This window comes from Kogia breviceps, chromosome 2 (assembly GCF_026419965.1).
Source record: "Kogia breviceps isolate mKogBre1 chromosome 2, mKogBre1 haplotype 1, whole genome shotgun sequence".
Lineage (NCBI taxonomy): Eukaryota > Metazoa > Chordata > Mammalia > Artiodactyla > Physeteridae > Kogia > Kogia breviceps.
This window is the reverse complement of record NC_081311.1, coordinates 78229768-78243655: the sequence shown is the minus strand read 5'-3', so window position 1 is coordinate 78243655 and position 13888 is coordinate 78229768. Positions and strand designations below refer to the sequence as shown.

The 13888-nt window shown below is 41.1% G+C and overlaps 1 protein-coding gene across 7 annotated transcripts in view; it reads left to right on the top strand.

Moving 5' to 3' along the window:
• The window catches only part of RYR2 (ryanodine receptor 2), a 746950-nt gene that overhangs the window by 438866 nt on the left and 294196 nt on the right, over positions 1–13888 (top strand). For all 7 annotated transcript variants that reach the window (XM_067025663.1, XM_067025662.1, XM_067025661.1 and 4 more), the window contains one exon: positions 3312–3395. In XM_067025663.1, coding sequence (XP_066881764.1) covers positions 3312–3395 — 84 coding nt within the window. The remainder of the gene's footprint in view (positions 1–3311; positions 3396–13888) is intronic.

Genomic DNA, 13888 nt, shown 5'->3' with positions numbered 1-13888 from the left:
CTTTTCTAATACAAAAGAAACCACATAGGAGATGAAGACTCAGACCACAGATGGGGAGAAAATATTTATAAATCATGTAAGTTTACATTTATAGGGTTTGTAGTAAATCATACAAGTCCTGATAAAGAACTTGTATATAGCATATATAGGTAACTCTTACAACTCTGTAATAAGAATACATATGGCTCAATTAAAAAACAGGCAAAACACTTGAGTATATATATTAATAAAGAAGATATATGAATGGCTAATAAGCACGTGAAAAGATGCTCAACATCATTAGGAAAATGCAAACTAAATCACAATGAGATACTACCGCACACATGCTGGAATAGCCATAATCAAAATGGCAGATATACTCAGTGTTGGTGCAGATATAGAAAAACTGAAATCTACATGTATTACTGATGGGAATGTAAAATGGCCCTGCCACTTGGTGGTTTCTTAGAAGGTTAAACATAAATTTATGATACAACCTAGCAATTCTACTCCTACATACCTACCCAAGAGAAATGAAAGCCTATGTTGACACAAAGACATGTTCACAGAAGCATTATACATAACATCCCCAAACTGGAAAAACTGCAAACACCCATCAGCTGATGAATGGATAAACAAAATGTAATAGAGCCATACAATGCAATACTATTTAACAATAAAAGGAAATAAACTACTAATGTGCATTATAGCACGGATCAACCTAAAGGACATGGTAAGTCAAAGAAGCCTGACATGAAAGATTCAGTACCATATGATTCTGTTTAGATGAAATGTCCAGAAAAGGCAACTCTTCAGAGACAGAAAGCACATTTATGATTGCTTGAGGCTGGGCATGATCAATGACTGCAGACAGGCATGGAGAGTCTGATGGGGCGATGGAAGTATTCTAAAACCGGGCTGTAGCGATGGTCATACAGTGCTAGGCATTGTCGTCACTTAATGTATTAGGCAGGGTTCTCCATATGTTATAATCAGATTTCTTGGTAGGCATGCACTCAGAAGTTTAACTACCTGGATTTAAGATAAATCCCAATGTTACTGTCACCCTTGAGTTCCCTTAGAGCTGGGTTTGAGATCCTACTTGACCCTTTCATAGCCCTGTACCTATGTCACTGCATGCAGGACACTGTGTTATAGTTAAGTTTTGTCTTAGTCCTCACTGGCCTGTAAGCTTATCCCCAGAACTTAGCACAGGACCTGGCATTCAGAAGATACTTACTGAATAGATAAATGATGGAGGATGATGGCAGGAAACTTCCTGTTCCTTGGACGGTGTTTGAATAAGCATAGCCTGTGTTTGTTCTGAGAGTCAATTTTTGATTCTTCTCTTGCCAGTCAGTCTCATTTGAAGTGGCACATTCTTTAGATAATTTCATAGCTTCAGTTAGCTCTTGCTCTATCCATATTTTTGCAGTTTAACACTCCAAAGGTAATTTCATGGGCTCATCTCGATTTTGCCATACATAACCTAAAATTTAACTTGATAACAGTGTGTGTAAGTGTGTGGGTTTGTGTGTGTGTGTGTGTGTGTGTGTGTGTGTGTGTGTGTATATATCTGTCACCATATTGTCATTTTTAAAATGTGATGGAGGGTAAGTAGAGATGGATTTTAGATACTTGCTACCTTCCTTTTGCAATTGACCACACTTTAGAAATTCTGTCGTCTAAAAAGTTTATGCTGTTGCATCTTATTCTATTGAGATAGGTGGAGCCACTCATTGTCATGAATAGTAAAGGTTGTTGTTCTACCTAAGTCTGGGGACTTTTAAGGTTGAGTTCTAAATGTGAATGGTGAGGATCTTTCTTGGGAAAATCAACAAAAGCTTATTCATTAAAGGGAGTTAAAAAGTACAGTGTATCTAAACACTGGATAAACTGTTTCTGGCCAATTGGAACCCCGATGTGTCATGTGAAAGGGTGGTTTTTCTAGAGTAGAAAGTCCAGAAAGGGATTTAAAAACATATGGGGACTTCAGTATATCATAAAAGTAGCATTTCAAGTGAGTGGTAAAAATGGATTATTCAGTAAATATTTTGTGGAGAACTGGGTATCCATCTGGGAAGTAAAATTAAATCTCTACCTTAAGACATATAGCCTCCCCTGCCCCACCCCTTCCCGTCAAAAAAGCAAGGACGTTTCCTTCAAGTGATTTAACAATTGGGAAATCTCTAAGTATCACATAAAACTCAGAAGCCATTTTTAACAGATAGAAAAATTCAGTTATATAAAAACAAATTTAAAGCTCTGCATAGAAGGAACACCATAAAGAAAGTAAAAAGACAAATAACAAACAGGAGAAAGTATTTGTAATTCATATCATATATTTGAAGAGCTTCTGAACTGCAACAACAAAACCCAAATCTAACAGAAAGGTGAACAAGGAATGTTTTCACAGAAAAAAGGAAGTACAGATATGGCCAAAGCATACGAAAAAGGTGCTCAAATGCACTTTAAGAAAAATGCCAATTAAAACTGTAAATGAGACATCTCATTAGCATATTAATTGTTAACTCTGTGTTGGACCAGGTATGGGAAATAGGCAGTGTCATACCTTGCTGGTGGAAATATAATAACCGATTACCAGCTCTACAGACATTTGGCAATATTTGTCAGACTCTGAAGTGTACCACCCCTGTGACCCAGTAATTGTATGTCTAGGAATTTATCCTACAGATGAAGGATATAGTACATGTATTAAATATATAAGGTTATTCATTGCACCATTGTTTTCTAATAACAAAAGACTGTGAACAGATAATTGGGTGAGACATTATGACACACTCAGTGAATGGAACACTTCAGAGCTATTGAAAAATAAACCAGCTTTATATGAAGGACAGTAAGTCAAAGTCATATATCAAAGTTATATTGTAAAGTCAAGATAGCAAATTGTGGAGAACTCTTACACATAACCAATGCGTAAAAGGAAAGCGGAAACAACGACACACACACATACACACACACACCTGCTTTAGAATATGCATAGATTGTAGCAGGACATTGAGGAATTAGTAGCAATCAGTGCCTTTAGGGAAAGAAACAGGAATAGGAGGAAGGGATTGTAGAGAGACTTACTTTTCAATATGTTCCTTTTTATGTTTGAATTGAAACATTTAATTTTCAGATGTCCTACTCATTACTCAACAGTAAATAATTTACAACTAAGTAAGCTTTCCTTTTGCTTTAAAACAAAATACTTCTCTCTGCATTTGAGGTGGACTGTTATACCTCATGCCCAGCTGCTATTATGTTTGGTTGTTCTGGACATAGGGAAGGAATTGTTGCAGCTTATGTCTGGCTTTCTTTTCCAGGACTTTGTTGGCATTAGGATGTCATGTGGGTATATCAGATGAACACACTGAAGAAAAGGTGAAAAAAATGAAGCTGCCAAAGAAGTAAGTTGAATGTCTAAGCAATATTAAGTAGTCTGTGCCTTGCTTTAGTGTTACTGCACCCACAAAACTCTTGATGGAATCCTAGATGCCTTGCTTACACGTAAGCTATAAAATTCAGATTCAAAATTTAAGCTTGCTGTATTATGCTAGGGGCTGCATCAAGGCCATGGTGGGGTGAGAGTCCATTACAGTGCCCAGAGGGGAAACAAGCTCACAAAATATTTGGTAGTGTGTTCTGAGTGTGTTATTTTTGTTTTGTGTATGTGTGTGTGAACACACGTGCCCACATCCTAACTGATTGGATATGGTTTCCCACTTTCCACCAGAAGATGTATAATTTTATTTATTTTTACAAAGGAAATCTGTTTTAGGAGTAGTTATGCAGTCAGTGTTATCATTTCCACTTTAAGATGAGAAAACTGAGGCACTGGATGCTCTCGGAGTTATTTTGCCTGCTATGCTACAATCTCTGTGACCTTGTTTAACTTCTCAAAACTTCAGCTTTTTCCTCTGCTAACAGGTATTAATACGGGAAGTTTTAGGGATTAAATGAGTATAAGTGCTTAATAAATGATAACTGTTACATATTGTTACTGTTTCTTTAGTTTAGTAAGTATTCAAGCCACTCTTCGGAGGCCTGCATGTTGTAAATAGAAGGCCTGGAAATGTGCTAAGTAATATCATGGAGATAAAAACAAAGTATCCACTCCATAATTTCTGTCAGTCACCCCAGATGAACATAAAATTAAAGTAGAAACCATGTGCTTGCTATGCGAGTGCAAATTCCAGCAGGTCCTTTAGGCCAACGAACCTTTTTTACTCAGGTCTTCCATTAAAAAATATGTATAGGGCTTCCCTGGTGGCGCAGTGATTGAGAATCCGCCTGCTGATGCAGGGGACACGGGTTCGTGCCCCGGTCCGGGAGGATCCCACATGCCGCGGAGCGGCTGGGCCAGTGAGCCATGGCTGCTGAGCCTGCGCGTCTGGAGCCTGTGCTCCGCAATGGGAGAGGCCACAACAATGAGGCCCGCGTACCACAAAAAAAAAAAAAAAAAAATATGTATAACAACATATCCTACAAGGTTATATAAAGTATAGGACTAGTTTTGAGGCTCAAAACCATATATGGATAAAACGTACGTACATATTTTTAGGGATATGTGCTTATTTGATAAGACTATTTTTCTAAAGCAATGGAATCATAATTCTAGATAGTAACTACCTTTGTTGGAGTATAGGCAAGGGTGTTGAAAGGGGAGGAGCACACAGATAAATACAAAGGTGTTGGACATGTTCTAATTTTTAACATGGTGGTGAGTTAATGGAGTTCATTTCATTATAATGCTTTAAAGTATATTCTCTTGTATGTATCCAAAAATAGTTATTTTTAAAAATAAAAATATGACAGGTATACATCCAAATATATCATTAATCTCAATAAATGGAAATCAGTGAAATTCTCCAGGTAAGATACAGTGATTGTCAGATTAGATTCAGAAAGATAACTCATGTTGTATACACCTCACAAAAATAAAACCCAGCTAAAGGAGACACATCGAGAAATACAGAACATGAAAAGTTGAAAAGAAATGAGAACATGATGTTCCAAGTAATATTATTCAAAAGGAAACTGCAATTTCCTTTCTTTTTTTTTTGCGGTACGTGGGCCTCTCACTGTCATGGCCTCTCCCGTTGCGAGCACAGGCTCCGGACGCGCAGGCTCAGCGGCCATGGCTCACGGGCCCTGCTGCTCCGCGGCATGTGGGATCTTCCCGGACCGGGGCACGAACCCGCGTCCCCTGCATCAGCAGGCAGACTCTCAACCACTGTGCCACCAGGGAAGCCCGCAATTTCTTTTTGTCAGTTGTCTTGTATAAGACAAAATAGCTCTGAAAGCAAAATTAAGGAAAGAAGGACACTGTATAAGGATCCAAAAAATAAGCATTATGCTAATACTACTCATGTATGCACCAAGTAAAATGGCTTCAAAAAATCAAGAAAGCAAAATATTAATAGATTTTCCAAAATAAATAGACAAATGTAAAATCAGAGTGATAATTCCTAACACAACTCTCAGAAACTAATATGTGTAACAGATATTAATGAAGAATAATAAAAATTTAACCCCCTATAAATTAAAAGCTTGACATATATAGAACACTGAACACATGGAACATTTATAAAACTCAACATCCTTTACAACATGAGGACATTGCTATTGTAAATATCATATTTATTGAATCACAGGAAATAACAGTAACAATCAAAAAATCATGTAAAGTCATGACATACTTAAAAATTTTAAAACAGTTCTAAATAGCTTACAGATCAAACATATTGTGAAATTTTACAATACAAGAATGGAAAAGGCAAAGACTTCATATCAAAACATAAGAGTTGCATATTTAAAGCAATACTTGGAGGAAGCATGTTTTAGAAACCTAATAAGCAGGAAGAAAAATCTCTGAAAAGATTGATAAAAGAAAAAAGAAATATTTCTTTTAGCAATTATAGGGTTATTTTCAAGAGGGACCGCAAACTGGAACAAATTTATTAATTAACAAATTAGTTTCTAAGTTAAATGGTACTGACAGTTGTATATAATATCATCAAAACTGACCCATGAAGAAAGAAAATGTTAATAGAGCTACAGCTATTAAAGGAATTGAATTAATAGTTTAAAATACACACACACGGGCTTCCCTGGTGGCGCAGTGGTTGGGGGCCCGCCTGCCGATGCGGGGGACGCGGGTTCGTGCCCCGGTCCGGGAGGATCCCGCGTGCCGCGGAGCGGCTGGACCCCTGAGCCATGCCCGCTGGGCCTGCGCGTCCGGAACCTGTGCTCCGCAGCGGGAGGGGCCGCAGCGGTGGGAGGCCCGCATACCGCAAAAAAAAAAAAAAAAAAAAAATACACACACACATCCCAAACCACTTTTCTATTGATTTCCAGCAAATAATTTAAGAATGGGTAATCTCAAATGAAAAAGAAGCAGCACTTTACAGCTTATTATCTGAGAATAAAATTCATAAAATAAAGCCCAGATGAGGGTAGTGTGAGGAAGGAAAATTGTAATCCAGCTTCACTTATGGTCATAGCTACAAAAAAATGCTAAGTAAAATATTAGCAAACTTAACTCAGCAGTATATTATGGCCCAGCTAAATTTATTCCAGTAGTAAAAAGATGGGTTAACATTAGAAAATATATTTATTAAATTCACACTAGAGTGAAGGAGAAAATTCATATGATCATACCAATATATTTGGTAATAAATATTTCATAAAATGTTTTACTTAAAAGCATATGAACTCTTAGCAAGCAGTAATCTGAGAGAACCTTCTTAGCCTGACAAAAGGCCAATAGCAACCAATAATCTATAAGGTAAAACCCCAAAGTTTTTCCTTTAGGATTCAGGAATAAGACATATAAACTACTATTACCTGATGTATTTAATATAGCCAGTACAGTGAGACAAGAAAAAAACTGAGTTTTGGAAAGGAAGAAAACATACTGTTGTCAATAGCAGGTAATGGTATTGCATTGAAAACTCAGGAGGATCTACAGTATTGTTTGTTGACAATAAGTACAGCAATGCTCTGATGCTTTTCTTTGGTGGTATGCGGGCCTCTCACTGCCGTGGCCTCTCTCGCTGCAGAGCACAGGCTCCGCGGCATGTGGGATCTTCCCGGATCGGGGAACGAACGCATGTCCCCTGCATCGGCAGGGGGACTCTCAACCACTGCGCCACCGGGGAAGCCCCTCTGATGCTTTTCTTTAACCTGCTTTATTTTTTCACTTGCACTTCTACAGCTGACGTTATTTATTTGTTTAGTTTTTGGGTCGCCTAAACTGAAATATGCGCTCAAGAAGAGGCTTTGTTTATTACAAGGCCCCCAGTTTGTAAAATACTGTGTCTGTGACATGACAGCATAAGATGTTCCTCCTCTTCATCTCCCCTTTATAAATCAGTGAACTAGATATCCGTACATGAATAAGAGTCCCTTTGTGGGGTTTCTGCAGTTTGCACCCAGCTCTCAGGGACCCAAGAGGAATTTTGCTCACCAGTGCATCTGGTAGGAGATAGAGAAACCTCCCTGTAAGCTGCAGAACTAATGAAGCCAGTAAGGCTGCCTGGGCCCCTTTCCTGGCTGTGGGACCAGAATCTGGTGAGTGTGAATCAGGCAGGTATACACCCGTGACAGACAACTTGCAGAGGTACAGCCCTCCCAAAGGGAGGTGCCAACACACCATTGGAGGAAAAAAAGAACAAAGAAAACAAACAAAAAGAGAAACAGGAGTTTGGTCACAGCGGAGGCAGTAGGAGAAACTTTTCCCAGCACCCCACCCAACCGCAAGAAGGTGGTTATCAGGCTGATTTATGTGTCAGAGACATCTCGTCCTTGGAGAAAGAGGAGGAGCATGAGAGCGCCCTACTGCCTTGGCTGGGTGGGACTTGGCTGGAGAAACCCATTTCTCTCCACTGGCACCTGGAGTACTAAGCTGGGAGCTTGCAGCTAGGGGCTGGGAGGACTTTGAAATAGAAGTAGATAAGAGGGGCTTCCCTGGTGGCGCAGTGATCGAGAGTCCGCCTACCGATGCAGGGGACGCGGGTTCGTGCCCCGGTCCGGGAAGATCCCACATGCCGCGGAGCGGCCGGGCCCGTGAGCCATGGCCGCCGAGCCTGCGCGTCCGGAGCCTGTGCTCCGTAGATAAGAATTTCAAATGGCCTTAAAGGGACTGCACTCAGCAGAAATTCTACCCATATGCCTTTGGGAGTTCCACTCCCAGGATCTCCCTGCCAGGACTGTGGGCACCCCTAATTCACCAAGTGCTAAACCCACACCTCCCTCCCACTCTGCTGCCAGCTCCCTGTGCACGCTTCTGGTCAAGGAGAGTGAGCTCCAGTAGACAGAGCATGTGGATGGGCAAGGGAGAAACCACAAGCTTGAGCTATAGCGCCGCCTTCTGGAGAACAAAAGAGAGGTTTCTGATAGCCAGCCTGGTGAGTTATAAGAAACAGAAAAGACATGAAAGCTCAGTTAAGGTGCTTTCTGCTACTTCAAATGCAAAAAGCAGAAACACATGACTACAACCAATATGGAAAAGTCAAGGGAATATGGCATCACAAAAAGAGGATGGTAATTCTCCAGCAGCTGAGCTCAATGGCATGGAATATTGTGATCTAACTGATAAAGAATTCAAAATAGTATTAAGAAATTCAGCGAGCCACTGGAAAACTCAGAAAGGCAATTTAGTGAAATCAGAAATAAAATTAATGAATGGAAGGAGTACTCTAACAAAGAGAATGAAATTATAAAAAGAGCCAAACAGAAATACTGGGACTAAAGTATTCAGTGAATGAGATGAAGGAATGTAACACAGAACATGTGTAGCAGAGCAGACCACGTAGAAGGAAGAGTAAATGACTTGGAGGATAGCAATATAGAAATAATACAATTAGAAGGGGAGGTGAAACTAAGATTTAAAAGAGTGATGAAAGCTTATAAGAGCTATCAGATTCTCTCAGAAAAACAAGTATCTGAATAATTGGGCTCCAGAAAGAGAGGAGAGGGAGAAGGGGGCAGGGACTTCGTTTAAAGAAATAATAGTTGAGAACTTCCCAGGCCTGGGGACAGACTTAGACAATACAACTCCATAAAGCTAAAAGAACACCCTATTATCTCAATGTAAAAAGACTTTCTCCAAGACACATTGTAATGAAACTGTCAAAAATCAGTGATAGGGCTTCCCTCGTGGCGCAGTGGTTGGGAACCCGCCTGCCGATGCAGGGGACGCGGGTTCGAGCCCTGGTCCGGGAAGATCCCACATGCTGCGGAGCAACTAAGCCTGGGCGCCACAACTACTGAGCCTGTGCTCTGGGGCCCGTGAGCCACAACTACTCGGCCTGAGTGCCTAGAGCCCGTGCTCTGCTACAAGAGAGGCCACCGCAGTGAGAAGCCCACACACTGCAACGAAGAGCAGCCCCCACTCAACGCAACTAAAGAAAGCCCGTGTGCAGCAACGAAGACCCAATGCAGCCCTAAATAAGTAAATACATAAATTAATTAATTATAAAAATCAGTGATAAAGAAATTATCTTAAAGCAGATCGGGGGAAAAGGAAAGTAAGGTACAGAGGAACCCCATTTAGGCTGTCAGCTGATTTCTCAGCAGAAACTCTCCAGGCCAGGAGAAGGTAGAATGACATATTCAAAATGTTGAAAGATTAAAATTGCCAGCCAAGAATAGTGTATGCAACAAAGTTACCTTTCAGATAAGAAGGAGAAATAAAGGCTTTCCCAGACAAAAGCTGAGGGAGTTGACTGCCAGTAGACCTGCCTTGCAAGAAATGCTGAAAGGAGTTCTTGAAGGTGGAATGAAAAGATGCTGATTCAGCAACAGGACAACATACGAAAGTATACAATACACTGGTGATGGAGAAACAAAGGCAGTTTGACCCAGAGAGTTGTAACTCCATGTTGAGGGGGGGGGTGTTACCCACTTAACTATAGTATAAAAGTTAAAGGCAAAGCGTAGTAAAAAGAACTATAGCAACTATAAATCATTAATGAATATCCAACATAAAAAGAGGTAAGTTGTAACATCAGTAATATCAGTTGTAATATCAGTAATATAAATAATATAAGAAGGAGGAGTGAAAGATGGAGCCTTCACAGGCTTTCACAGATGAGTTGCGATAGCTGATAAGCCTAAAATGGATTGTTTTATCTATACGATTTTTAATGTGATTTACAAGGTTACCACAAGACAAAAGTCTATATAGAATGGATTCACCAAGGCAAAGAAAGGGAAAACAGAGCACACCAACATGGAAAATACTCAATGTACGGAAGTGGACATAGAAGGAGAAAGAAACAATGGAAATACAAAGCAACCAGAGAGCCATTAATAAGATGGCATTCGTGTGCGCTTATATATCAATAATTACTCTGAATGTAAATGGATTGAATTTGCCATTCGAAAGGTATGGAGTGGTTAGGTGGATAAAAACACAAGACCCAACTATATGCTGCCTACAAGAGACCCATTTCAGATTTAAGGATACACATAGACTCAAACTGTCATTAGAACGATGTGCTACATTCCCTATTTGAAAATAGGCAATCTGAGTGTTAGGTGTTTTTTTTTTTTTTTTTTTTTTCTGATAATACAGATCATTTCACTTAAAATCCTTAAAGGCTTTTTAAAAATATTGATTGTAGCTCACTTCTCCCTTTTTCCCTCTTCCTCCTCTCTTAAACAAACCAGCAGGCAGCTGAATGGTACAGCACATAACTGTCTGTTCTTAAATCCATAAACCTTCCCACATTTGTTGTAAAATTAAGCTCTTGACCCACTGCAGAGTTTGATGAGCAGAGTCTAGTTGCTACAGGAATAAAGAAAAATGCAACTGAAAAAGAATCCAGTCCCAGAGCTTGTGGTTCCCAGTATCTCATATCCCTGAGTAGCTGAGATTTTTTTTAAATGTAAAGGTTTAAATGAAGATAAAATTCTTGTCTGAGTACCAGTGCCTTTTATTCAGACTTTTTGTTAGCACTTCTCTGCTGTTAAACCAAAACATAGGTCAGGAACTGGTTGCTTGTATGTATCGCTGGGAAGTAAGAGATAGTGTTGAATTGTGAAAGAGCATATTGGAATCCTTTGAGAGGTATTTAAGACTAGTGCTAAATTCCCTCGTTCCTGCACCACTTCCTTTCTCCTCATGCTGTGTAGCCACTGTAGTGATGGGAAGTGGTATCTCTCAAGCATACTGGGGCAGATAGAAGGTTAAGAATGATATTCTCAATGCTTATATGTATATGTATATGTAAATTTAAAATGGCTTTCGGAAATGAATCCTTAGAGGGATACTGAATGTGCAGACCCATATTTATACTGTGCATATAGACACAAACACATGCACAAAATTCAGTGTGTGTAAATATTTACCTAAATGAAAAATAGTGTTACAAATGCAGCTGGAATTTTTTCTGTGAGGATGAGGCACTGTGATTGTAAAGAAAAAAAATTTATATACGCTTTTTATGTGTAGCGAGTAAATTTCACAGACCACAAATTTTAAAATGTGCTCCCATGTAATGTTCTTCATTTGCTCTCGTCGGACTTAATTTAATATTTAAACCCAATGGGCCTTGCAGCCAGAATGCAGCTTGGTAGAGGAAACCTAATCCTTGTCTGTTCAGTACAAACTCCATTAAAATCACTGTTTTCTGTGTTTATTCTCACCTTTAAGTTTTGATTCAAAGGTCATCTTCTTCTCCAAGTTGTCTTTCTCTACTTCTTTAAAATTGCATGCTATTTTAAATTGTACTTCCTCTCATGCTTCCTTTTCTACTTGATTTTTCCTCACGACACTTAATCCTCTGACATACTATTATTTTATGTTTATTTTGTTTATTGCCTCATTCCTCATCTAAACGTAATTTCTATAAAGATACAGATTGTTTGTCCATGTTATTCAGTGCTATTAGTTCCTAGAACAGGGCCTGAAATATTCGACTACAGAATGAATATTTGTTACATTTGAATTCAAGGTGTACCCCCGTCTTACTCCCAGGGCTATACGTCTGTTTTGGACATTCACTTGATGGGGAGGGTACATTGGATCCTTGGGCATTCTCTTTTCTGTTTGCTGTCAGGGGCTGAATTATATCCAAGAAAACTAGAGCCAGACAGAAGTTAAAGCCATAAAGGCAATTTATTCCAGAACTTTTGCAATAGGGGAAGAGAGAGCTCAGTATTCACATACAGCAAGAACAAGCGGGCATTTGTAGCTCAGGACCAGAGTGGGGGACAGTGGATGGAAAATTACCAAGATGAAACATTAAGGAAAAGGGGGATTCTGGTAAAACCAACTTGATAGGGTTCTTGCTGAAGGCAGACCAGAGTGATAGGATATCAAAGGAAGGGGATGAAGCATGGGAACGGAGGTCACAGGTGGGCGATTTCCATTAACTTGACCTAGCAGGATTCTTGCTAAAACTGGACTAAACGGGCTTCCCTGGTGGCGCAGTGGTTGAGAGTCTGCCTGCCGGTGCAGGGGACACGGGTTCGTGCCCTGGTCCGGGAAGATCCCACATGCTGCGGAGCGGCTGGGCCCGTGAGCCATGGCCGCTGAGCCTGCGCGTCCGGAGCCCGTGCTCCGCAACGGGAGAGGCCACAACAGTGAGAGGCCCGCGTACCACACACACACACACACACACCCCCCCACACACACACACCCCCACACACACACCCAAAAAAAAAAAAAAACCCAAAAAACTGGACTAAACGAAACAAGGACAGAGCCCAAGGTCAGAGGCCAGGTCAGAAAGAGGACTCAGAGGAACCTGACTCAAGTTTGGCCAAAGGGAAGTCTTTCTTAATTGTCTTCCTTTGTCTCTGCTGGCGTCTTACTGATCTCGGGTGGCCTCAGCCTGCAGCAGCTTGAAGCAGGATTTCGATTCCTGGCCAGAGACTGAAGTCGGGCTGTGGCAGTGAGAGTGCTGAATCCTAACCACTAGACCAGTGGTCAGTGACAAGGCCCCTGGCCCATCAGCTTTGTAGAAATGAATTCCCTCAAAGAGATGGAAAGTAGTGAAACAGGTAAAATGTTTATTAGGAGGCAAAAGGGTACATGAGAATAGACTCACACGGGCAGATGCAGAGAAAGTGTTGTGCCCTCGTGGTAGTTTGAATCACTCGTATGGGACATTTCTTCCGGGTTTCCTGCGGCCAATCATCTTGCTTTGCCTGGTTCTGAGTCTGTATTTGGTTCAACTCAGGGCCCTCCCCTGTGTGCGCGCGTGCCTCTCTCAGCTAACATGGATTCTAGCCAAGAGGCCTATGGGTAGGTTGACATCACCTACCATGGGGTGGCGCGCCCTCCCTTTTTGACCTCCGAGGAGCCTTTCCGTGCATGTGTAGTTGAGAAGGCCTCCTTGGCTTCAAGGTAAATGTGGTCTGTCTACGTTTTTATCTGGGCGGGGCTCAGCTCCTCTTATTATCCTAGTGCTTTTGTCTTCATCTTGGAGTATCCGTCCACAGGGGACAGATTCCAGCTGCTGGGCCTGGGGCCCAGCTATCTCCTGCCTCATTATGGGATGCATGTTTTCCTGACCGATCTTTGGACCACATGCTGGGACTCCCCTCCTCATCTCTTTTTGAGACCTCCAGGTCCTTGCTCTGCTTTTAGCTTCACTCATGCCTCTTTAAGAGGAGGCTGGAAACCTAGGAAGGCTCTCTCTGGCAACTTGGGGATTTGCAGTCTCTTGGTGGAGGGAGGAGGGAAGGTTGCCTGGCAGCCTAGACTTGGTTTGTTGCCAAATCTGTTCTCCTGAAACTGTGCTGCACAAGGGTTGGGGTGTGGGAGATTCTGGAACCTGGCCATTCTCCTGGGTCCAATCTGGTAAGCAAGACAGAAGTTCCCCTCAGCTCTGGATCTGTCTGGTCTCCATCTGGGCGGGGAGATGGAGAGCCCTGGCTTCCCTCCAGC